This window comes from Balaenoptera ricei, chromosome 6 (assembly GCF_028023285.1).
Source record: "Balaenoptera ricei isolate mBalRic1 chromosome 6, mBalRic1.hap2, whole genome shotgun sequence".
NCBI lineage: Eukaryota > Metazoa > Chordata > Mammalia > Artiodactyla > Balaenopteridae > Balaenoptera > Balaenoptera ricei.
In genome coordinates, this window is record NC_082644.1 from 47,782,315 (window position 1) to 47,809,238 (window position 26,924).

At 36.9% G+C, this 26,924-nt stretch overlaps 1 protein-coding gene across 1 annotated transcript in view; it reads left to right on the forward strand.

Annotated features, from left to right (window-relative positions):
* The window catches only part of PLAA (phospholipase A2 activating protein), a 37,647-nt gene that overhangs the window by 1,314 nt on the left and 9,409 nt on the right, over positions 1 to 26,924 (forward strand). The window contains exons 2-10 of the mRNA XM_059924636.1: positions 5,487 to 5,680; positions 13,585 to 13,685; positions 13,773 to 13,893; positions 16,152 to 16,319; positions 17,087 to 17,222; positions 19,289 to 19,458; positions 23,040 to 23,197; positions 23,884 to 24,103; positions 25,960 to 26,031. Of these exons, the coding sequence (XP_059780619.1) occupies positions 5,487 to 5,680; positions 13,585 to 13,685; positions 13,773 to 13,893; positions 16,152 to 16,319; positions 17,087 to 17,222; positions 19,289 to 19,458; positions 23,040 to 23,197; positions 23,884 to 24,103; positions 25,960 to 26,031 (1,340 nt within the window). The remainder of the gene's footprint in view (positions 1 to 5,486; positions 5,681 to 13,584; positions 13,686 to 13,772; positions 13,894 to 16,151; positions 16,320 to 17,086; positions 17,223 to 19,288; positions 19,459 to 23,039; positions 23,198 to 23,883; positions 24,104 to 25,959; positions 26,032 to 26,924) is intronic.

The following is a 26,924-nucleotide window of genomic DNA, read 5'->3' on the forward strand; positions in this document are numbered from 1 at the left end:
TTGAGGTAAGTTACTTCAGGTAGTAACTCTCCCGTCAGAGGTTTCACTCATTGAAACCATACATTTTCATCCATAAATTCAGATGATAACTGCTTATTGAGTGGCTCCTATTTGTGATCCTGAAGAAGAATAAAAGGACAGACAAGTTTCCTGTGTTTATAGATCTTGCCTACAGTCTGGGAGGGAAGATGGATGAAGAAACAACCAAATAAATAATTGCACATTGGCATGTGTACTATGAAGAAAACAAATATAGATATAAGATATAGAATTGAGTGGAGAGCGATGTTAAAGAAAGAAACCTCTCTGAGGAAGGTGTTTTTGGCATTTGTTTTTTTTTCTTAAATGATACTGAGTTTGAGGTGGTCAAGGGAGTGAGGAACCAGAAGGGTTGAATTGGAAGAGCACTGTAGACAGTAGGAGGTGCAAACACAGTGGCCCTGGATTGAGAAGGAGGAAATTCCCAATGTGCAGGAGGGAATGAACGGTGAGGTGACGGCAGGTCTTAGAGGCTGGCGGGAGCCAGATCATGCCCTGGGAAGAGGGCTGAGGAAAGAAGTTAGTAGGTGGAAGCCTTCAGAGTTTCAAGCAGAGGACAACATGATTTGATTTACCTGTGGAGAAGTTTCTGCTAGTTTCAGGTGGAGAATGAATCGCAGAGGGATAAATGTGGAAGGAGACCTGTTTAGAGGCTTTTGCAGTAGTGCAGCCAAAATAGGACAGACTAAACTAGGGATATTGTAGAGGAAACTCCTATATTGAATTAGATAAGGGCTTCTCTAATGCTTAAGATTCTGTGATATTCCAAACCACTTGGTAACACTGATACATAACTTCTGTGTATTTGAGTACAAATTACTGATTAAGCTTGTACATTTAAAATTTTGTTCAGTAGAAGCACATGCCCAGTAGGATATGAACATTGCAGTAAAGAGTAGCTAAAGGATGCTTGTTGTAATAGTTGAATTCTGTTGAACAGCTAAATCCTCAAACTTTTGCGTTGTAGGACTGTGTTAGGTTGACAGGAGCTTAAATCACTGGATCACAGGAACTTGACAAACTTTGAGCTGCAATGACCCTCTCTTTGAAAACTGGTTCTTTTCACTTAGTTCACGTTGTCTTTCGGTTTTGTTTTTTAGAATTCATGTGGTATTCAATTAACACTGATTGAGAGCCTGCATTGTAGCAGGCACAGGGCTCCATAGTGAGTGATTGGTGAGATAAGGTTGTTTTCCTCTCATTTCCAAGTGCTGTGGTAGAGCATCTCATAGCCACTCTTAGGCATCCTAACTAGTGTCTCAGCCGTACCTTTAGTGTGATAAAAAGTGTCCTCAAGGCTGACATCCTGACAATTTCTATTTATTTCATGGTATATTAATAAAATGAATGAAGTGCAGTAAAATGTTTGGAGCCAAGTAGTAAACATTTTTATTTTCTCATGTACATTGTTGATAGGGCTCTGGATTGGGGTGGATAATGTAGGGATGGACTGATAATGATGGGGGGATTTAATTTAGTTTCAAGGAGGCAAAATAGTTCTATTCTAGGGTGGACTAAACCAGATATTTCATCTTTCACAAGAGCCCACTGAAAACCGAGGAAGCCTCCGGGTCTTCTGAAGGCGCTTCAGCATGGAGATGCCATTTTTTGGTTGTACATTGAACTGAACCAGTCAACATGCCATTGTTGCAGACGGCTTCAAGCCTCTAGAAGCCCACCTCATAGTAAACTGGATTTCCCAAGTCTGTCACCAACGATTGCTTTGCCTTTTGAAAACTACCCATATTTGAAAGATGCCAACTTCAGATTCAACATCATGTGTTAATTTTCCCTGACCATGCCAAGGCTGGAGTGACTTCTCCCTCATGTAAACACTCAGCACCTTGGGTCCTTAGTCAAGTAGTTCTGCAGAGTTTAAGAAATTAGAGCCATTCCCTTCCTACCCTCCAACCCACTATTCCCTTTTCTTGGAGGCAAAATTTTCATCTCTTTTAATGGCTTATTTTTGAATTTTGCTTCCATATCTGTATATAAAGTGCTATACTGCTATTACTTTTCATTTAAAATTTCTTTTAGTTTTCTGTTTTAGCATTTTCTGTTCTTATTATGGAATATGAAAATTTAGCTCTCATTTCTACCCTCTACCAACCCCCATCACATATGCATCCTTTCTATGTCCTGATCCTTATAACATAGTTTAATTTAATGTAGACTAAATCAGTGTTTTGTGACTGTACAGAGTCTATCTACACGTGAGCTGTGGAATAAACTATGATAACTTTTCCTGAACAATTTTATGATCTCCCTATAGCTAATAATTGTCTTATTTTTGGTTTTCATTTGCTTAACTTTCTATGTATTTATCACGAATTCAACTTCATATTGTTTGTTAGTTGTCTAACTCTCCTCTCAAGACCTCTAGACACATTGGATATATAACAGTTTCATTTTCCTGATGATGAAAACTTTCTGACCTGGTCTGTCTGCCTCTGGTGCACAGCTAATCCTGGGATCTCCCTTCGCTGTCTTCTCGAGAATCCCTTTTTGGACCTCTTGTGTTAGATTTCTATTATCAATATCCTTTAACTTTCTTGGTTTTCTTCCTTGACACCTTATTGGAGCACATCCTCCAGGAGCTTCCTGAAATACAGTGCAGTGATAATAAATGTATTAAGACCTTGCAATTGGAACATGATTTTAGCCTGCCTAGCTACTTGAATAATAATTTAAATGTTTGTAGCATTGTAGTTTCCTAATTTTCTTCAGAATTTTGAAGCCATTGCTCCACTGTGTTACAGTTGAGAAGTCTGAAGCCATTCTTATTCTTGACCTATTATTTTTTTTCTCTCTGGGAGGTGGTCTATATTCATTCATTTTTCACATTCATTAAGTGTGGTCCTTTTTAATGTCCATAAGTCATGTCCATAAGTTCTGGGACGTTTTCTTAAATTCTTTGGTTTCATCTTATTTTCTCTGTCCTCTTTTCTGGAACTTTTTATTCATATATTGAATTTGTTTCTAAATTGCTTTTTAATTTCTCTCTATAAATTTCTTTCTTTCTCTCTCTACTATACTTCCTCAGAAGTTGCCTTAACTTCTTGTGAAATTATGTTTTTGTTTCATGGTTGCAGTATCTTGTATCTAAGGATGGCAATGCTGAATTTTTTAAAGTTATTTTCTCCTTAGTGGTATGTTTCCTCCAAATTGGTTATTTCCCCTCCCTGTTTGTTTTGGTCACTATTTTACCCCAAATGTCTGGTAATTCTTATTCTGTGCTTTCCATTAAGGGGGGAGAACTAAAAAACTCCTGGGAAGATCTGTGTATCGGTGGAGCTTCATGGTTATGAGCTTCACTGTAGGGTTATCTGGCTGGACTGTTTCATAGGGCTGATCTCCTGCCTAGAGGATGATTGCCTGGCTTCTAGGTTTTGTCTTTGGTGGTCTTGGCCTCCATGGTGAATGTACATGTTTCTCATACCCCAAGGCTCAACTGTGCCTTGTGTCTACCCCCAGCCAAAGACTTTCACCTTTTCTAAAGAAAAAACTTCAGACTTTTGCTGGGTACAAGAGGGGCAGTTGTCTGGCTGGAGTGTCTGTCTTTTTTTTTTTTTTTCCTTGATGCTTAAAGCATTTTTTCACTGATTCAAGAAGTACTTAATGATTACCATGTACAACATTGTGCTACAAACTTGGGAAGAACCAGGTCTGGATTCTGCCATTAAGAGCTTCACAGATCACTACGGTAGATACACACAAGCATCCATCTGTACTGGGGAGTGCTAAGGGACACATTTAGGTAGATTTAGTGGTTTATATAATATAGATTTTTAAACATGTCCTATCTTTTACATTTCTTTGGGCTTATTGATAAAATGGTTTCTAGGGCTTTCCTGGTGGCGCAGTGGTTAAGAATCCGCCTGCCAATGCAGGGGACACGGGTTCGAGCCCTGGTCCGGGAAGATCCTACATGCCGTGGAGCAGCTAAGCCTGTGTGCCACAACTACTGAGCCTGCGCTCTAGAGCCCGCGAGCCGCAACTACTGAAGCCCGCACGCCTAGAGCCCGTGCTCTGCAACAGGAGAAGCCATCGCAATGAGAAGCCCGTGCACTGCAATGAAGGGTAGCCCCCGCTCGCCGCAACTAGAGAAAGCCCGTGCCCAGCAACGAAGACCCAACTCAACCAAAAATAAATAAATAAATTAATTAATTTTAAAAAAAAAGGTTTCTAAGACCACACTTAAAAAAAAAAACACCAAAATAAAGTAAACAAGTTAAAAATAGCTACTACCAAATACCTTACTTTGAAGATTTTTTGATATGATTCTGTGTCTGATTCCAAAGACTTTCAACTAGTCTTCCTAATTCTAGTTTTTTGTTCCCATTTCCTAGAGATACATAGTGCTGCTAATTCTTGAGCCTTCTGCAGATTCATTTGTAAATTGGGCCTCTTACTTTTCCTGATGCCTGCTTAGAACTCATTTTTCTCAAGTATCCTAAGGCCTTTACTACTTTTCTGTCAGCTTTCAGTATTCGATTATATTTCTGTTCTTTTTTTTCTTATTCTCTCTGGCCTTGTGGGTTTATGCCTTTCTTAAAATATACATAGATGGTTAGAGAGATATAAAATATACATTATACATATTGTTGTGGTGTTTGGGAAGGGAGTGAATATAGATAAGCATGTGTGCAGTCTTTATCTGGGAGTCTTCTCTTTTATGTACAGTTGTTTTATCTCCTTCAGCTAGATCACAAACTCCTTGATTTAGCTTGAATCAGGGATATAATTCTTTTATCCCCCTCTACAGCTAACTTACTGCCTTCCACATATAGTATATCATAATCTGTTGTTTGACTTGTTATGTAAGGGAGTGGTGCTAAGTGAAGGATGTGTATAACAAATTGGTAATCATTCTAATTCCCAGGCAGTTATTAATATGCTGTGTCCCTAGAGCAGTCATTTATATGTCCCTGTATTAGTTCCTTTAGTTTGCATATTGGAAGTGATTGATAGTCTAGCTATTTAGATACACACGCTATACTAATGAGTACTAAGTTAATGTTTCAGTGTGCAAATGTCCTCAGTGTGTTTACGGCTTATTGATAGTAGATTCCATTATCCTAATTGCATGAATGTTTCACTTCACCAGAGATTTCTTACGGTAACAATCACTGATAAGTACAAATGCAGATGGAGGGAAAATAAAACCACTTATGATATTTGTCTCCTTTCCTTTCCTTCCTTGTTCTTTCTGTTAATTAACATACTCTTAACAGTGAAACACTAATTAAACTTCTCCTAATCTGATTAAGCCTCTGTAGTAGCTAAGACAAATTAGGTATTTAATATTTAATTTAAAACAATAGATTCTTAAAGTAGTATATAAAGTTCAACCTAGATACTAAAAGAAAATTAGTACTTTGACAACGTCTGTCCCAGGCTAAGTCAGAGGACAAATGTATATCTTATTAATTCTCATGTCTTTCCAGTCCTAACAGGGGCTTTACAGAAATGCACTGTATGAGTGGCCACTCCAATTTTGTCTCTTGTGTATGCGTCATACCTTCAAGTGACATGTACCCTCATGGACTAATCGCCACTGGAGGAAATGACCACAATATTTGCATTTTCTCACTGGAGAGTCCAGCGCCACTTTATGTACTAAAAGGTCACAAAAATACTGGTGAGTATAATGCTTTGGTATTTTTCTGTTTGAATAAGTTTCATCCTTTTGAAGATAAAATTCTTATATCTGCTTTCCCTTGTTTTTATTATTATTATTTTTTACCTATAGCTGTGGCTTAATAGTGAAAACCTTTTGGATCATCATTGTTCTGCAAATTCTCTGTTACAGACTTATTGTCATCAGTAAAGGCTGACATGATTATATATGTAAAAAGGAAGAGTTTATGGTTTTATATACTTTGTAATTTTGATTTTTCAGCTATCTTGTGCAAGAAATTCATTTACTCAGGAAAACTGAGAGCACTTCTTTATCTTTGGGCTGTTATGTCTGTATTTATGCAGCAAATTGAAGCCCCAGAAGGAATGTATTTAGGGTTCTGGTATCATTATTTGAGAGTATTTAATACTTTTGAACAGCATTTTCTGTGATTTGTATGTCTGATTCTTTTATATTCCTGGATTTGTGTTTGCTTAACAGCTCTTTGTTATAAAATGATACGCTTAATCAATGCAGTATGTGTACTACTTTTTTTTTATGTATCTGGAATAGTTTGGGACATCTGTAAGCAAATAGTATGGCCCATAAGCACTCTAAACTTAATTTTTTTAAGGAGTTTGTAAAATGTTTTGTGTGTAGGTATGGGAAATCTTCAATACAGGGTGATACAGATTTTTTTAAACTTTTTGAAGGAAATCTTCAAATGTATATAAAAGTAGAGACATAGTATTTTATAATAAGTTATATATAAACAAACATAAAAGAGAATAGTGTAATGATCTTTTCTACTCATGTATTTACATAGCTTCAAGGATTATCAACACAAGGCCTATCTTGCTTCATCTTCTGCTTCTTCCAAAATATTATTTTAAAGGAAATTTCCAATATACTATCTCATTTGTAAATACTTCAATATATAGCACTACAGTAGGGTTTGGCAAACTTTCTGTAAAGGGCCAGGTAGTAAATATTTTAGGCTATGCAGGCCATACAGTCACTTTCACAACTGCTCAGCTCTCCATTGTGTGCAAAAGCAGCCACTGACAATAAATAAGCGAGTGAACATGTCTGTGTTTCAATAAACCTTTATTTATGGACACTGAAATTTGAATGTCATATAATTTTCACATGTCAGCAAGTACCATTTTTTTTTTTTCTCTCAACCACTTGAAAATATAAAAACCATTCTTAGTTTGTGCACTGTACAAGAACAGATGGCCCACAGGCCACAGTTTGCTGACCCCTCAAAAAGATAAGGAGTCTCTTTTTTTAAAATTAATTAATTAATTAATTTATTTATTTTTGGCTGCGTTGGGTCTTCATTGCTGTGTGCGGGCTGTTTCTAGTTGCGGCGAGCGGGGGCTACTCTTCGTTGGGGTGCACGGGCTTCTCACTGCGGTGGCTTCTCTTGTTGCAGACAACAGGCTCTAGGCGCATGGGCTTCAGTAGTTGTGGCAGGCAGGCTCTAGAGCGCAGGCTCAGCAGTTGTTGCGCATAGGCTTAGTTGCTCCACGGCATGTAGGATCTTCCCAGACCAGGGCTCGAACCCTTGTTCCCTGCACTGGCAGGCGGATTCTTAACCACTGCGCCACCAGGGAAGTCCCTCTCTCTTTTTTAAAAACAATATCATTATCACACCTAAAACAAAACAAAACCTAATTTCTCGTTACCAAATATCCAGTGAATGTTCAAATTTACCCAGTTGTCTCAAATGTTTCTTTTTACAGTTTGTTTGAATTGTGACCCAAACAAGGTCTACATGTCTTTCGATCTGTTAGTTTCTTTCTTTTTTTTAAATCCCCTCTCTATTTGAAACCAGCTTATTTTACCTATAGAATTTCCTGTAATCTGAACTCTGCTGGTTAAAGCCTCATTTCTCTAGCCTCATGTTCCTCAGTCCTGTAGTCTTGTAAGCTATTAGATCTAGAAGTTTGATCAGATTCAGATTCAAGTTTTGAGCAAGAATTGTATACTTTCTGTTGTAGCACAACAGGAGGGATGTAATATTTCTTTTCATGATGTTAAGATTCATCCATTCTTTATAAAATTCTCATCAGCCTTTGAAAATAAGTCTTTAACATCTACTGATGATCATTGCATAGATCCAATATTTCATTAAAATTTGCAAATTATACTCTAGTTCTACCATTATTTCTGGATTTAATAGCTAGCATTTTTCTGTAAAGAACTTTTCACATCAACTCTTTGGTTACAGTGTGAGACATTTACACAGAGAAGACAGGATAAGCGCTTTTCTTGCCCCTTCTGTCACCTGTTTTACTGGGTTTCAGAATGAGTTGATTCCCTAACATCTTTTTTTTTTCTTTTTTGATTCTCAAATTGTCCCATATTTGATCATTGGAAACCTCTTTAAAAAATTGGCTCCTGTGGCCTCTTGATAAGACCTTCAGTAGTCTTCCTTGCTTTTGGTAGTACAAAATGTTCTAGACCTGAAATCAGCCATTTTGCCAAGAAGCCTGATGTTTTTCTTTTCGTGGGAGATAGTATTTAGAAACCTCAATTTGAGTTGTAGTGGTGCTCACCAGGATTTGTTTTTAACTTAATTTTGTTTTGTAGTTATATAAAGCATACATAATTGCAAAGAAAAAACTATTCAACATGGTGCATTCAGAGAAATCTGGATTCTGTCTATATTGCCTTCTCCTGCCATCCTTATAAGTAACTAATTGTTTATTTTATTTTTATTTTTTTACTAATTGTTTATTAACTCTGTTCTTTCTGGAAAAAAAATTAGCAAATATGTATGTATATTTATGTTGCCCCTTTCTTAGATAGAAGGTATCTTACTGCAGTTTTCTGCCCTGGCTACTTTTGCTTGATAATATTGTCCTAGGGATTACTTCATTTCAGTATATAGAAATCATCATTCATTTTTACTGTGGCATTGTATTTCATTGTGTAGCTGTATAGCTATTTTAACTTATTTAGCCAGTCCCCTATTGATGGATATCTAAGTTTCCAAATTTTTGCTAGTGCAAGTGTCTTTGTGCATCTGTCATTTTGTTCTTTTGTGAGTGTAACTTAGGTATGATATCTAGTTCTGGATCAAGGGGTAAATGCATATTTAATTTTGTTATTGCCAAATCCCCACATTAGGTGTTAAAAACTTTTTTTGCTTTTCCAACAGCAGTATATACGTCCCTATTTCCCTTATCAACAAAGTATGTTGTCAGATTTTTAGATTGTTGCCAAAATAAGTGAAAAATGATATTTTAGTATGGGGCAATTTTCATCTCTCATTATGGAGGGGTCATTTTTTCATATACAGAAGGGCTGTTGGCATTTTCTTTCCTGAGAACTATATTCTTGTCCATATAATGTGGGGTTATTGGCCATTTTAAAAGTCCTTTATAAGTTAGAGTTATTAATCCTTTGATACAAATTACAAATATTTTTTCATTTCATTATTTTTTTTAACTTTATATATGTTCTTGTTTTTCTTTTTTTCTTTTTGTAATGCAAAAGTTTATTTTATGTAATCATATTTATCTTGCTTTTTTTTTTAAGGTGTTTCTCATAGAAACCTGTGCAGTAAAAATAGTGCTTCACATTTTAGGGTATTTTTTCTGGCTGGTTTGTTTCTATTTTATCATAAGGTCATCTTTTGTTATTTTGTTAAGTTACTTGATGGTTTGAGGCCAAATGTCATTTCTTCCTTTCTTCCTTCCTCCCTCCCTCCCTTCCTCCCTTCTTTCCTTTCTTTCTTTCCTTTTTAAATTCAAAACCTACCACATTAGTGAGTAGGAGATGAAAAAATTAATGATTGACATCCTTATGTCATGTCATTTTTTTGTTAGCTTTCTAGCCCAAATTTTATTTTCTAAATGGTAGAGTGGTACTGTTTTTTAGTCAATATATATATATAACAGTTTCCAGTTACTTTACAAGTTGCGGTTTTAGGTAATGGAGGAGGAAAGTGCCATCCCACACTTCGGGGCAAGTGCCAGGGCCCAAAAAGAGAGAGCTACCACAGTTTACCTCTGGTCACTAGTTATTCAGCTTGCTCTCTCTTCTGCAGGCAAAATATACCCACTTCTCTCTTAATGTCAGAGAAGCCAAAAGTCCCATCCAGTTGCAGCATCAAGTTCAAAATTAAGAATTTCTGGATGATACTTAGTATTCTAAACATCAGGGAAATGATGCTTAGGTGTTTCTACATCAGGTCCAGACATAGTTCCTCTTAAATTTGGAGATCCGTGGACCAAAAGACACAAGTTACCTGTCACCCATTCATTCAGTATACAACTGTGGAATATTGAGGGTAATCAGAGGAAGCACTCCCATTCAGAAAAGGGAACAATGCAAGAGAGCAGTTTCTAATCTGTAGTCATCTGAAATTCAGATGGGTGGCTGTTTCAAGGACCCCCTACTCTGGGAGTGATAGGTTTTTGTGATCAGTTCCCTCTGGTCTCCAAAAGGGGTTTCCCAATCCATTTTTCTTCATGGCTCTCCTTTAACCCTCTGGGATTCTTTTCTATTATTCTCCTTGGTCACATTAACCCTCCTTGGGGACTAACCAGCTTTTTCAACTTGGCTTTCTGCCTGTGGGAGCTAGGTGCACAAGGGTCGTGTTAAGTCTTGAACAGTCACGGACATTTTTAGTTATTGGCAGCATAACTCTCTGAAAAACTTATATTTTTTACCTGTTTGATTTCCAGTCAGATCTCTTTGTCAGTAGTCATACCTCAGCTGTAGTCTAGATTTGCTGTATTACTCCCCATCTCTCCTTCTTTCTTTCCCTGTGTGCCTCTTCAGATTTAGCTACTGAAACCTTGTGCCTTTCAGACTTTAGTTGGAAAGCTGAACCTTTAGGTTCTTTTCCCTGAGCTATTTTCCCAGGTGAAAGCATTTATTTTCAGGGCAACAACCTTAATTTTCTTTGCTTTGAAAATGCTTTAAATCCATTTGGAAGTTTTGGCAGGATGGATGGCCATGTTTTTGATTTGTTCCTGTTGCATGGCTGGGTTTCAATTGTCCTTTGCTGCTGAAAGGACTTCTCGGGTTTCCATTTTTCATTTGGGCTTGAGAAGCAATTGGCTCTTCCAACTCTGCAAATCCCTAAGTTTGGACTCTTCATTTCTGGCTGGGAACCAGCCAGTTCTTGATCTCATTCCATTCTTTTAGTACCTAGCCAAATGTGGCCAATAGTAAGCGACACCCATCACTGAAGTCCTGGTTTCCAGCCTCTTTCTTTAGACTACAAGGTTGTCATGTCCTGAGTTATTGCTGGTAACAGCTTTACCAAATGTTCCTTACTACATGATAAGGAGCACCAGCCTTCTGTTCTGTGGTAATAATCTCCTCATTACCTGCCTGTTAAGCCACTGCCATATATTTCAGCTTTTTGCTTCAGCAGTGCCTCACCTTTGCTACTAATTATGAATCAGTCAGGTAGGCTAGGTGACATTGTGGTAACAGACATCTCCAGAATCACAGTGGCTTAATGCAGTAAGTTTGCTTTGCTTCTTATAGATCCAGTGCAGCAGGGGGCTCTGCTCCTGTAATCACTCAGGGATCTGGATGACAGAAGCTTCACTGCGACATGTGCTTTCATAGATATTGGAGTAGTGGGGAGGGAGCATGGCTTCATTGTGCACCTGTCCTTAAAGCTTCCACCTGGAAGTAACATTATTTCTGCTCATTTTTCAATGCCAGAACAAGTCATGTAGCATGCCTAAAGCCAAAGGAACTGGGGAGTTCAGTCTTACCATTTGCTTAGAAGGTGAAGAGCAGAAAATATTTGATGAATATCACTAATGGCTACCACACACATTAAAATATTTATATGTTCCATGTATTTCCTGGAAACTTCCTCTTGTAACCTTCTAGCCTTCTGTTGAATTGGTACTACCCGGGCTAATGTCATCCTGGATTTCCCTGTTTCCTAGATCCCATGTTTTTGTCATTCTTAACTTACTCTTTCATTTTAGTGTAATAGAGCTGTTGCAGCTTCCTAAGAAAGCTGTGACATGGGGGTTAAATATATTGTATTTGCATATTGGAAAATAGCTTTATTCTAGTCTTATTGAATATTTGATTTTTTGGCTAGACGTAGAATCCTGTGTTAAAACCATTTAACCTCAGAATTTTGAAGGCATTGCTCTATTGTCTTTTAGTGTATAGTGTTATTTAGAAGTTTGATGCTATTTTGATTCCCCATCTTTTCTATGGGACACTTTTCTGGTCCCCTCCCAAACTTTTGGAGTCTTCTCTATTTCTAATGTTATAAAATTTCACAATGCATGTCTATCTCTGTTTCTCAAAGTGCCTTTCATTGGGCACTTTTGTGGGTTCATTCAATCTAGATATCATGACCTTCATTTTTAGGAATCTTTCTTGTACTATTTCTGTGTTCTTTGCCTCATCTTTCTCCTCCCCCTCCCCAATTATCTCTTTCTGGAATCCCTGTTAGATGTTGGACCTTCTGAAATTACTTTCTAACATTCTTAATTATCCTTTCCTATTTTTCATATATTTGCCTTTTGGGTCTAATTCTCAGGAGACTTTTCTCCCCCTAGTTTTATTATTATTTTTTCAGTTTGGTTCTTTTATTTTTAGCATTTAGTTTTCTTGTTCTCTCATTAGTTCTTTTTTTATATATCTGTTTGCAAATAATATTGTATTGGAGATTTTTCTTCTGCTTCCTGAAATTGAATTTGTTTCTTATGGGTCCCCCAAACCCCTTGCCCCTTATTTTTCTGTTTCTTTGTTTTGGTTTTTCTCTTTCGTGTAGGTGGAGCTTGATGATTGGTGGGCTTCATTAGAGGGTGAGCTGATGGTCTGACTTTTTAGATGGAAACCCTCTCAAATGTCTGCATCTGGAGTTCTTTAACATTATTCAGTCCTCCTGCCTCTTACTTTGAGAGCAGGGGGACTGTAGGTACCACATTTCAGGATGGAGACTTTCTGCTTATTCCCCTTGTGTTTCTTAGGGTTCCTTATTCCAGCCCTTTATTATGCCTGGTGACTAGAGTCTAGAAACACTGCTTCAGTTCCTCCAGAGAATAAACCTCCAGTCTCCTTCCTGCAGTGGATAAGGAAGTACTCTCCTGACACTGTAGGCTGAGAGGAGAGGTCTGGTGTTTCACTCTGTTGTGTGCAGCCTTTGAATCAGTGTTCTCATTTTTCATTTCCTCTGCTTAGCCCCATCCTCTATGGAACCTAGTGGCTGGATACTTAGTCTCAGTTCTGTGGGGCCAGTTACTCTGCTTCTCACCGCTTTCTGTGTAACCTCCTCCATTTTGCTAAGTTAGTTATGTTGTTTTCTGTTTTTTTTGTCCTTGTAGATTAATACCATTTATAGCATTACTGTGGATAATCTGCCATTTTTAATCAGAACTCTGTCTTTTTTGTTTCCATGTTTTTAGATAATTTTTCGTATTTATAATTTTTAGCTTGTACAGTGTTACATCAAGATCATAAGGCATTAAATTAACCATTTCATTACTGTTGAGTAATGAAATGAGTCAGCTTAACTCTAGTTTTTTCTGTCATGTTAACTAAAGTGACCCTAAATAACTATATAAATAGCGTTTGAAAATCATTTGCATTATTTTCCTGTGTAGTTTCTTAGAACTGAAGGGATTGTGCAACCCACTTAATCCTGCTCCCTCATTTTACAGTCTAGGAATCTGATGTTAAGTAATATCCCTGAGGTCAGACAGCTCCTAAGTGGTATAGCTAGGACTTGGACCCAGGCAGCCTGGCACCAGAGTCTGTGCTCTTGACCGCTGCACTCTTCTGCATTTCCATTGAGTTGAGCCTTAATTAGCTAATACTGTCACTTCATAAAGTGTTTTTAAAATTGTAGTATTTTAATAACTAGCAAGGTTGAGCATTTTTCTCTATGAAAATGTGTTAATTAATGCCTTTTTTCCCTTTAGTTTGTAGTCTTTCATCTGGAAAATTTGGGACATTACTTAGTGGCTCATGGGACACTACTGCTAAAGTCTGGCTGAATGACAAATGCATGATGACCTTACAGGTACAGTAGTTCTATGTGAATATTCGAGAAAATAATTAAAGATGATGATTCTGTAGCAATTTAACTTAATACCCATTTTTCTCACAGGGTCATACAGCTGCAGTATGGGCAGTAAAGATATTACCTGAGCAGGGCTTAATGTTAACTGGATCAGCAGACAAGACCATTAAACTGTGGAAGGCTGGAAGATGCGAGAGGACTTTTTCTGGTAAGATCAGAGTAGACAGATTTTGTAATCTCTTTGCTTCCTATTTGCACAGGTGATTTTTTTCAAAAATTTAGAATTTTTAAAGTGGTATTTGAAAAACATCAGTGTATTTTAGCCATTTAACTTGTGTGGATGTAAATTTTCTGACAGTTAATATGTAATATCTTTTTTTTTTTTAATTATTTATTTATTTTTGGCTGTGTTGCGTCTTCGTTGCGGTGCTCGGGCTTCTCATTGAGGTGGCTTCTCTTGTCGCGGAGCACAGGCTCTAGGTGCGCGGGCTTCAGTAGTTGTGGCTCGCGGGCTTTTAGAGCGCAGGCTCAGTAGTTGTGGCGCATGGCCTTAGTTGCTCCGCGGCATGTGGGATCTTCCCAGACCAGGGCTCGAACCCGTGTCCCCTGCATTGGCAGGCGGATTCTTAACCACTGCACCACCAGGGAAGCCCTGTAATATCTTTTTAAAAGATGTACTGAGACCTCTCATAAAACGACCAGATATGGACTAACAAATAGCTACAATATGGGTATGTGCTTCTGTGTATTTTATATATGTAATTTTTGGTACTCAGTTATGTTTTGGTTGTCATTTGAACAAGTTCAGCCTGAAACTTCCAAGCATAAGTCTTATTGAGGGTGGGTCAGTAGTGTTATCTTCATATATGAGGAAAACATCAGTCGTGCTTTTATTAATATTGAAGTACATTGTTTAATAATAACAACTTTCAGGCTTTGTTTATGTTGTGGTTTCAGATGGGTAGTCTTTTAAAACCTCAGCTATTAAATAACTCCTAAAACGAGGCATCTGCTGTCGAATATTAGAACTGATGATTTATTTGTGGGGCACTTAACGTTTTTGGTATGATTTTGTTTGTTTGTTTGTTTTTCCTTGTATTTATTCCTTAAAAGTTGATCAGCATCCTGGATAATACTTCAAGAAGTCCCTTTGTGCAGATAAAACTATCTGTAGGTGGAAAATGGGCAGTGAGTTATAACTAAACATCCCTTTGTTTCTGCTTCCATATACAACATATATACATATGTATTAAGTTTTTATTAATCTGTTATAGCTAATCTGAATCAGCATAGGAAATACTGAGCATGGGAAAGGTTTTGACTTCTGGTCTCCTTTATTAGATCACAAACTTCTGAGAATGTTTTGTCTTTTAAAAAAAATTGTAGTGGCATCTACAGTGCCTCAATATTGAAAAAAATGGAATCTTATCAAGTTTTTAAAAACATTTAATATCCTTTGATGAGAGGAATAAATACGCACACACGTATGTATATATACAATCAGCATAACACAAGCAGTTTTCATTCCATAAATTCTTGCCCTTTTAAAAAATCAATAGTCATTAATTTTTATTTTATCATTTTAATGCCTGCATTTATATAAATTATGAAATATTTCCCTTGGTAAAGCAACAATGTTTGGCTTTATATTTATGTTTTGGTTGAATTAAAAGAAGTAGGAATAAGAGGCAGGAAACTTGAATTCTTGCTTTAGCTCTGCCACTGATTGTGTGGTTTTAGATAAATTAATCTCTCTCAACCTATTTCACATTTTAATAAAGTTTACTTTTCTGTGATAAAGATTTTATTTCAAACTCTTAAATAATTGTAATCTTTTTTGTAATCTTAGTTTTTCTTTTCTTGGTGCTTTATAAATATTAATCTCAGTATTATGTGGTGAGAAATTTAGGGGATATTTACTCTTTGTTATATATCTGTTTATATTTTAATATTGTGTATGTTATGAATTACTCTTGTTATTGGGGAAGAAAAGTTGAAATGAATTGTCAAGTAAAAATTGGGGGACTTCGCTGGTGGTCCGGTGGTTAAGACTCCAAGCTTCCACTTCAGGGGGCACGTGTTTGATCCCTGGTCGGGAACTAAGATCCCGCATGCCGTGAAGCCAATCAATCAATCAATAAATAAAGGATTTTCTTTAAAAAAAATTGTGGGGATCAGAATCCTATTTCTGGAGGGGTTTAAGAAAGTTTTAAGAAATAATTTAGAGAAGATATGATAAATATAGAATAACTTCCCAAGACTGGTGATAAAAAATACTGCCAAGCCTACAATACAAATTTTGGCTATCAGGTTTTTCTACCGGGAAAAATAAAAGTATTTCTCTAACTTGAAAATCGGTTTTTAATATTCACTGGTATGTGTTTTATAATGTTAATAAAATACATAGAGCCATCAACCAAATGATCCATTTTTATTGATTAATCTTGTTCTTATTTTTTAATACAGGGCATGAAGACTGTGTAAGAGGCTTGGCAATTTTGAGTGAAACAGAATTTCTCTCCTGTGCAAATGATGCTAGTATTAGAAGGTGGCAAATCACTGGCGAGTGTCTTGAAGTATTTTATGGTCATACAAATTATATTTATAGCATATCTGTCTTTCCAAATTGTAAAGGTAAGACTGTCTTATACTACATATTTTAAAATTTATTTATTTATTTATTTTTGGCTGTGTTGGGTCTTCGTTTCTGTGCGAGGGCTTTCTCCAGTTGCGGCGAGCGGGGGCCACTCTTCATTGCGGTGCGCGGGCCTCACACTGTCGCACCCTCTCCCGTTGCAGAGCACAGGCTCCAGACGCGCAGGCTCAGTAGTCGTGGCTCACGGGCCTAGCCGCTCCGCGGCATGTGGGATCTTCCCAGACCAGGGCTTGAACCCCTGTCCCCTGCATTGGCAGGCAGATTCTTAACCACTGTGCCACCAGGGAAGCCCCATATTTTAAATTTTGTATTGAGCATTGAGCATTGTTCTATTCCATCTTGAGGTGGGGGGCGGAGGGCTAATGATTTAAATCAATTTACTAACTGTAACTTGAATAATTTAGTAACTTTATTTCATAAGTATCTTTTTCCTAAAGGAGAAAACTGTATGATCATCTTCATATTAATTCAGACTTGATGGTGTGTTGTAAAAAGTTCTTGGGCATCTGAGGAAAGACTTCTTATAATTTATTGGTTTAAAGTATAGTGTGTAAGATGTGAAATATATAAAAATGTGATTTTTTGATGTTGTATATTGTATGTGACAAATACATAAAATTTAAAGCTATAATTTATAAATACTTTGGGGTTTAAAAATCAGTATGCCTATTTAGAAAGGTGGTATATATAAATGTACTTAATTTTATTTATTCAAACTAATTTTTCCTGTATTCATTAATTTTAGATTTTGTGACAACAGCAGAAGACAGATCTCTGAGAATCTGGAAACACGGGGAATGTGCTCAAACAATCCGACTTCCAGCTCAGTCTATATGGTGCTGCTGTGTGCTAGACAATGGTGACATTGTGGTTGGTGCGAGGTATTCATGTTCTAGTCAATCAATAATATGTGTCTAGGCCTTAGGTAAGTGTTAGAGTGCACAGAGATAAGCCATAGGAATTTCAGGTGAATTGGGGAGACCACAGGCACATTTGTGTTACTAAACAAAACAGTAGTAGGTATAACAGCTTTTGCACTAATGATACACGATATATTACAATAGTATTGCACTGTAAGTTGTGCAGTCGAAACATGAAATTAGAGAAGTTAGAGATTGGTGTGGGCAAACTTTCTGGAGAAAAAATTTGAATTGGGTTTTGAAAGATAATGAAGGAAAATGGTGGAGGAACAATGCTGGGGAACAGTGGATGACAGGGGAAGATGGTAGGGTGGGGCTTAATTATGGAGAACCTGGAATGCCCGGCATTTGTTAGATTCAGTGCTTGGGGTTAAAGGGTTGTAGCTCTTGAGCAAGAAGTGCTGTGATTAAAGCAGAACTTATGAATTATTAAATACGTAGGTTAGATTTAACTAATGGTGACAATGGGCAGGAAACCAAGTTGGCAGCAATTGCAGTAGTAGGTGTAAAGTTATGAAATATTGACCCTGCAATGCTAATGGATAAAAGACCAGAAAATGAGATAATGCGGAGGGAAAATGATCAGAAGGGGGGGATGTCAGAAAAGGATAGAGTTTCAAACTTCGGATGATTAGAAGTCCACATTAATAAAAATGCACAAGAGTGAGAATTGGTTTGGTGAAGAAGGTGATAACTTCCTGGGATCCAAGTGGTGATAAGCCACTCTCATGCAGATTGGTCATGGGCATTTGGACTGGGTCCTAGTGTAGCAACTGAGACTGAAAATCAAAATTGGCACAGAACTTCCAGAGTCAAGCAATAGGGCATCTTTCTTTGAGGGAAGAAACATAGAAGGGGAGGAACAGAACTAAAGACTGAACTTGTGATACACTGTGGGTAGAAAAAGAGAAGCCAGTAGCCTAAACAAAAAGCAATCCAGATGTTGAAATTCAGAGATTGGAAAAGAGATTTTGGAGGGAGATTGTGATCAGTGTCAATAAGTACATGAGGGGTTAAGGAGTGGAAAGTTAGGAAAGCTTTTGGATTTGCTTTGAAAGATGTTAGTAGTGACTTTTTTGACATCACATTTTCATAGAAAATGATAGAAAAAGGTAAATGAGAGGAGACAGATAAAGAGTTTTTTGAAGAAATGGATGAGGGAAAGGATTATAGACTACTGTGGCACTGAAGGCAAGAGGAAAAAGGGCGACAGCCATAAGGGATACAGTGTCTAATAAAACGGATGTATTTTATTCCTTGGCTGGGCCACAGGTTGATTTGTTGGTTTAGTTATTTTCACCCTAAAGTCATTTAAAGTTGAAGAAAATAAAGGGGTAACACTGCTGTTAGTAGAAGGTTAAGTAAGAAAGTTTTTCTGTAGAGTTGAGTAGGATTAGTACAGTTGAAAGTGGCTAACTTGCCTCCCCTACCCCAAAATTTCACAAAGAGAAATTATGGAAATGAAGTCATTTTTCTGAGAATAGAGGCTGAGACTGCCATCTAGTCCAGAGGTGAAACTGTCTTTTTTCTTGATTTGGGTTACATTGCTAGTTAATGGCATAGTAAGGACAGGCTCCATGCGTTTCTAATGAACGGATATCGAGCATCTAGTATTTTCTAAGCCCTATGCTGGGTATTTGAGCCCTTTATAAATTAAACAGTTTACTACCCTTCTTTATACCATAATACCTATGTGTGTAATATTCACTTTAAAAGTGTATGCTATGTCTATAGATTTTTATGATGGTAAATATTTAATTTGGAATTGAAAATTGTGTTAAGTACATATTTCTTTGTTCTTTGCCAGTAACTTTTTCCTTAAATAGTCTTTTTCCACCCTTTCCATTGCTTTAGAAAGTAATAGAGGGTAGTGTGCTGAAATCAGCATAGTTCTATACTCAGCAATAAATACATAGTAACATTTTTCATATTCACAAATGCAGATTATTTTTGCTTTGGATCATTGAAGTGTGATAATGTTAACCTACTGTGGCAGTGACTTAAAATCAGTTTCTGTTTCCTTATAGTGATGGTATTATTAGAGTGTTTACAGAATCAGAGGATCGGACAGCAAGTGCTGAGGAAATCAAGGCTTTTGAAAGAGAACTCTCTCAGGCAACCATTGATTCCAAAACTGGTGATTTAGGGGACATTAATGCTGAGCAGCTTCCTGGGAGGGAACATCTGAATGAACCTGGTAAATATTTCAATGTATCTAGTAGTAAAAAATGCTACCATGTTTGCCTTTTGGAATAATGAGTGACAAGAAAAAAAGATTGTTTTGTTAAGTCATTCGGTATTAGTCTCATTGCCAGGTACTGATCTTTGAGACTTTTTATTATGCATAACCACCGTGAAAAATCATGTTCTTTTTGCCTCTGCCTCACAGTTTTAAAGACTTTGAGCTAAGTTCCCCATAAACAGGAATCTTTTTTTCTTTAAATAAATCACCTGATACTTAGCTCATATATAGTAGGTGTTCGGAAGTCACTCATTTAATACCTTTTGGTTGATTGGATTCTCTGAGAGGTTGTACAGACTAAAAATAAAAATGAGTTTAAATAAAGCAGTGTCTCCTTAATGAGTTAGGGATTATTTGAGTTTAAAATCAGAGGACAGTAGTTGTCTCAAATGAAATCTTAGGTTGGATAAATCCATGATCCCTTGGTCTGTGGACCCCTGGGGATTCTGAGATCCTTTCAGGATATCCATGTGGTCAAAGCTAGTTTTATAATACTAAGATGCTATTTGCCTTTTACACTGTGTTATCATCTACATTTATGGTATAAAAGCGGTGGTGGGTAAAACTGCTGGCTCCTTAGTACATAGATCAAGGCAGTGGCACCAAACTATTCAGGTAGTCATGGTGTTCTTCACTGCTATGCAGTCGTCATTTAAAAAAAAAAAATGCCATCTGCCCTTAAGAGTGTCCCTGATGAAGCATTAAAAAATAATTTTGTTACATTTTGGCCCTTTAGTACATGTCATTTTTAACATTCTGGATGACAAAGTGTAAAGTACACATACAGTTTACCGTAGGACCATGTGCCTCAGGGATAAGTACTTCTGCAGTCATTTGAGTTGCAGGCTGAACTCTCCCTTTTTTCAGGGAATGCCATTTTTATTTCAAAGAACGACTACGGTTATTCAGGCTTAGGTATTTGGCAGATATTTTTTTGAAAATGAACAAAGCAAGAATGTCACTTTAAGGAAAACAACTGACAGCATTTGTTGCCAAAGATAAAATTCAGACTTCCAAATGAAAATTGAAATTTTGGAAAACTTGTGACATTAGTGGTAATAGTAACAAATGCAGTTTTTTTATATTGAATAATAAAATGTGTAATCATATGGAAGATCTGCATAGCTCAGTGAATCAGTATTTTCCAAATGACCAGTTCATGGTCTTACAAAATCATACATGGGTAAAAGAACAGTTCAAAGTATAAGATAGACCAATGGATTTTAGTATAATAGAGCATGAAAAATTCATTGATATAGTTTCAGATTCTAAATTTGTAACCTTTAGGATCTACTACTTGTAGAATATCCACATTTTTCTGAAAAGGCTTTTAAACTAGTCCTCTGTTTCTCAACTGTATTATCCGTGTGACGCTGGATTTTCTTTGTATACATCAACCAAGCAACAGATTGCAACAGGTTAAATGCAGGGGCAGGTATGATAATCCAGCTGTCTTCTATTAAGAGAGACAGTAAAGAGATTTACAAAAATGTACAACAATGCCAGACTTCTCACTAAATTTTTAAAACTATACTTATTTTTCATTGAACTATTATTTATTCAATATGTAATGGATCTATTACGGTTTTCCATGAAGTAAATATATTTTTTGCTCTTCTCATTTTTAATTTCAAATTCAGTAAATCAACTGACAAAACCTACATTAAAAAAAAGCTGTTTGGACTTCTGAATAACATTTCTGACTGTAAGAAATATTGAAACCAAAAGTTTGAACACCACTGTATTATTTCATGTTTTTAATATTCTTACAGTTCTTTGCAAAAATGTAATGTTTTTGTCTCTATATATACACAGTCAATAAATATTTACTAGGTACCTACTGTCTGCCCTGCATTGGTCTAAGCTCTGGGGAATACAGATAACAAAAGGGACAGAAATCTCTGTTCTCACAAATTTATGTTCTACAGGAGGAGACAGATAATTAAAAAGTTAATACGTAAATATACAAGTATGTCAGATAAGTACTATGGGAAAAGTAAAGCAGGCGTTGAGTTTTAATAAAATAAAACAGGAGTTTTAAATTCAGTGGTCAGGAAATGTATAATACTTAGGATAGCACTGGTTGCTGTAACAGATAAATCCTAAAATGTCAGTGGCTTAACACAAGAGAAGGTTATTTGTTGCACATTTAAAGTTCAGTTGACAGCAGGGTATGCTGGAACATGTTCGTAGAATAATTTTACTCCTCTAGGTCATTCAGGGACCCATGCTGAAATCACCATCTTCATCATGTGCTTGCAGGGTCCCCTTGGTTATAGATATTCAGCCACCAGACAGCATAAGAGGGGAGGGTAGAAGATGATGGACTAGGCCTAGAACTGGCATTTATCACACCCACCCAGATTCCACTGACCATTACTCTGTGTAACCTAGGGACTACAGACTGTAAGGGGGCGGAATAAGGTAGTCTTCGACTAGACAGCTACAGCTGTACCCGTTGGAATAGGAGCAGGAATCTCTGGAGGACAGCTAGCAGTCTCTGCCACTGAAGGCCTTGTTGAGAATGTGGCTTTCAGGTAAAGTCCTTAAGGAGACAAGGGAGCAAATCTTGCTAACATCTGTGTGGAGAATGTCATAGGCAGAATAAACAGCCAGTGTTATAGGCTCTAGGGGGCTCCAGGGCCTATAGTAGGAGGCCATTCAATCAGTCCAACTGAGAAATAATGGTGGCTTGTACCAACCGGTAGCAATGGAGGTGGTGAGAAGAGGTAGTGTTTTAGCTATAGTTTAAAGATAGAGCTGATGGAATTTGCTGAAGGATTAGAATTGAGAGAAAGGAATCACACTCTTCTACTCTTTTTGGCCTGATCAGCTAGAAGAATGGAGAATCATCTACTGAAATGAAGTATTGTCAGAAGATACTCGTTAATAAAACTTGTTTTATTCTCGATCAGCCAGCTACTTTTTAGTAGAATCACATCTTTTTAACCATCCTTTATTTAATAGAGTTTTTTTAAAAAATAAATTTATTTATGGCTGTGTCGGGTCTTCATTGCCGCGCACGGGCTTTCTCTAGTTGCGGCGAGAGGGGGCTACTCTTCATTGCAGTGCGTGGGCTTCTCACTTCTCATTGCGGTGGCTTCTCTTGTTGCGGAGCACGGGCTCTAGGTGTGCGGGCTTCAGTAGTTGTGGCACGTGGGCTCAGTAGTTGTGGCTCGCGGGCTTTAGAGTGCAGGCTCAGTAGTTGTGGCACACGGGCTTAGTTGCTCCGCGGCATGTGGGATCTTCCCGGACCAGGGCTCGAACCCGTGTCCCCTGCATTGGCAGGCGGGTGGATTCTTAACCACTGCGCCACCAGGGAAGTCGCAATAGAGTTTCTTTTAAACCATTATTTTCTTTTTGGCCAGTTTCCAGTAGAATTACATTTTAAAATATTTTGTTTCATAAAATTTTCTATTAAACCAAAATACATATTCTCTTTTATATATAAACTTTAATGTTAAAACTTTTCTATCTAATGTTTGTAAATTTTACTCTGCCATTCTCTCTTTGATTCTTAAAATTTTTATTTTAAGGTACTAGAGAAGGACAGACTCGCCTAATCAGAGATGGGGAGAAAGTCGAAGCCTATCAGTGGAGTGTTAGTGAAGGGAGGTGGATAAAAATTGGTGATGTTGTTGGCTCATCTGGTGCTAATCAGCAAACATCTGGAAAAGTTTTATATGAAGGGAAAGTATGTCGACTTCTTTCTAATTGCTATTATCTTAAAGCATTAGACAAATTAAAAGTTTTCGTTTCCCTTTCCCCATGCTAATAAAATTTTCTTTGGTGTTTTGATATTTAAAAATAGATTTCAATGAGGAGATTCTCAGTCTTGAAGTAGATTTTTTTTTTTTTTTTTTTTAATATCTTTGCATGTAGAGAGAGCTGCATTTGTGATGGACACAGCCATTATTTGCCTTCTGGTAGTTACATAGATAAGCTGTTCCCAACCATTTTGGATTAGGCTCTTCTGTGTCACCTTTCATCTATTGCTTTGTGCCTAGCTATACTTAACTTGACAGGTCATGAGGGACCCTGCAGGGCTGTGCTTATAATGCCAGCATGTTTTCATGAGTAGGGTAAGGTAACAGCTAATACTTTTGGCCTTGAGATCAACTAATTGGAAACCATCCTTTGGTCTTACAATTAATATGTAGTAATAATCCATCCCCCACATCTACCTGCCAGTGAACTACTATTCTTGCACCACATGCATATGGTTGCTATTAAACATTATTTGCCAAGTGGAAGATTTTAAAATTGTGCTTTGGAGAAAGTTTAGCACTATAAGTATTAAAATAAATCTGTGTTATGTATGTCATTAATTTATGTGAACAGATAGTAATCACTTATCTCCTTTTTATATTCCTATTAAAGGAGTTTGATTATGTTTTCTCAATTGATGTCAACGAAGGTGGACCATCATATAAACTGCCATATAACATCACTGATGATCCCTGGTTAACTGCATACAACTTCTTGCAGAAGAATGATTTGAATCCTATGTTTTTGGATCAGGTGGCTAAATTTATTATTGATAACACAAAAGGTCAAATGTTGGGACTTGGGAACCCCAGTTTTTCAGATCCGTTTACAGGTAAGTTAGGGTTTGTATTAAGTCTTATATACTTCCACCAATGTTGATTATTTTTTTTCTTTATTTGTTGTATTTAAACACCTATTATGATTAGCTGTTTAAATAAAAACCAAGATCTACAGCAGGTTTTTGCTGCAGATATATATTTTTGAGGCTCAAATTATATAGTAATTTCGTATTTATGGAAACAATTGTAAATCGTTCTCTTTCAAAAATACAGCCACACTATAAACTAAATAAAATTAAACTGAAACTAATTCAGTCATTTGAAATGAAAAGAAACCTGTAAGTTCCTTCACGTTATTGCTTCTTTTTAAAATATATATTTTGGTGAAATTTAGTAAATAGAAATTCTGTTTTCACATGAGGCTAAACTAGTTAGTTATGTATCAGATCTAGAACTGAACTATGGGTAGTTTTAGTTTACATGTTATTTGTATTCCACATGTTCATTTTAAGTCAGTTGTTTATAACATAGTATACAGCGTCTAAAATGTTATTAATGGTATTAGGTTCTCATGCCAGTAGTATTATAATCCCAGTAGTATTAGTCTGAGTCTGGGATCCTTGGAAATGGAGTTTAATTCTAGAGGTATTAGCCTGAGCTCTGGGCCCTGGGAACTGAGGCCGTGGTATGGGATAGATATAGAGCTGGCCCTATATCTATCTTTTCTTAGATATAGGGCTAGCTCTAAATAAAAATTTGAAATTGACACTTTATTGTTAATGGGTTCCTATTATTTCTGACTCTATCTTTCATGTGCTAGTGCTCTTCCTTGTTTTGCAAGGATCCCATATCCTCTTCTAGTCTCAGGTGTTTTTTTTTTCTTCTTCCCTCACAGATGCTTCATGCTCCTAAATTATCTCCTCTCCTTCTAGTTCAAAATTCCATTGTTCGTTCACATAATAAAGTTAATCTCACCTGCATGTTGACTTAAACAGATTATCAGACTGATTCACCACGAACTATAAATGATAGGACCCTCCCAGCAGATGCACTTGACAGAACAAGAAAAAAAAAAGTTTATTACCTGGATATTTCTGTTGGTTGGAATATCAGTCTACAGTACAAAAGAGTACTGTATTGTATAAGCTATCTTGTGGGATGGAGGACAGATATTAAAGCAGCTGGCTCTGTCTGGAAATCTAACAACGATTTGGCTTTTTTGCTCTTCTGAAACTCTATCAGCATCCTTAGATGTATCTTTTTGTAGACGCCTCTGATTATTTCCTTAGAGATACTAACAAAACGTACTCACACACACCACACATTTGTAAATGTATACATGGGAAGTCTGTTTCCTTTGAACCACTCATCCCCTTTGTAATTTTCTCCAGTAGGTTGTAAGCTTCAGTGGATACAAGCAATCTTGTTCCCTGCTGGATCTCAGCACTGAATGCACTGTTTGACACATGAATTAATGAACCCAGGGGTTCTCTAAAAGATTCACATTTGGTGCCTGTGGTTTAATAGCAACAACAGCAGCAGGAATTCTAGTGAATTCGTATAGGAACAGGAACTGATTGTATGTGTATATTATTTAGGTCAGAGACCAACTACAATTTATCTTTTTATGTTTGAATTCCTAGTTATTTTAATATTTAAGTGCAGAAGCTAAGATACAATAAAGGATTAAAGTTAACAAAAACAAAACTTGGAGAATCGCTGAAATTTTAGTTTCTTACTAACCTTTCCAACTATAAGACTTCTGACTATAACTCCTCTTATTCTGTCATGGGACAGCCTTGCTCTTTTATTTCTCCCCACATTTAGAGTCTTCTGATGTAAGCATTGTGCCGTTTATGAAATTCAGGATTCTGGCGTACTTCAGATTTTTCTTTGTTTGCATGCACAGGTGGTGGTCGGTATGTTCCAGGCTCTTCATCAGGATCTTCTAACACACTGCCTGCAGCAGATCCTTTTACAGGTGGGAAGCAGTTTTGATCAATATGTCTTTCTTCACTAAATGTATAACATTTTGTATTATATAGCTTTACATTTTGAAGATATTATCCATAACTGATAATTCCCTTATTTTCTGTGTTTCCAATTTTGATGGATCTCCTTTTCTTTAACTTCTAATTTTTTCTTTTTCCTCGAGTACTTCTGTAGCTTTCCTCATGACTTTTAATAACATATTATTAAAATTCATCATTTTCTCCAGCGGTCCTTCCTGAAAGGAGAGCAGAGTCATTAAGAGCATAGATTTTAGAGTCAGACAGACCTTGGTTCAAAATCTGGCTCTACCGCTTACTTGCTATGAGAAGTTGGCAAGTTACTTAACCTGTCTGAGCCTATTTTTTTTATCTGTGAAATTAGATAATAGGGGAATCCACCAACCAAGACACAGCCTGAGTGCTGTCACTGGCGAGATGCTACTGATCACGAGCAGAGAAGGAGCCGTGTGAGTCCCTGAGACTGGATGGAGCAGTGCAGTCAAGAAGTTTGCCCAGGCATAATTTGCCTTTAGCATGGAAGGAGACAGTCCACCCAGCTACCCAAGATTAGTCTTCCTAATCTAAGTTATTAATGGCCTTCATGAAGCCCTGGAAGTGTTGGTGTCTCTTCAAAGTGACTTTATTTACCAAAGGTATGCATGCCTCAGCATCAACACTACTGGAAAAAAATTGGACTTTAATGCAACTGAAGAAATCTCTGTTTTCAGAATAGCATTTGATGTATTTTATGATGCTGTTGTTGGATCTTCAGCCGGAGTTCCTGGACAATATACCAAATTTGGGAAGAAATTCGTAGTATTTATGGTATCTATTGGCCTTGCAGACTTAGTACTGTGAGCTCTAAAAGTGACCGTATAGTCCT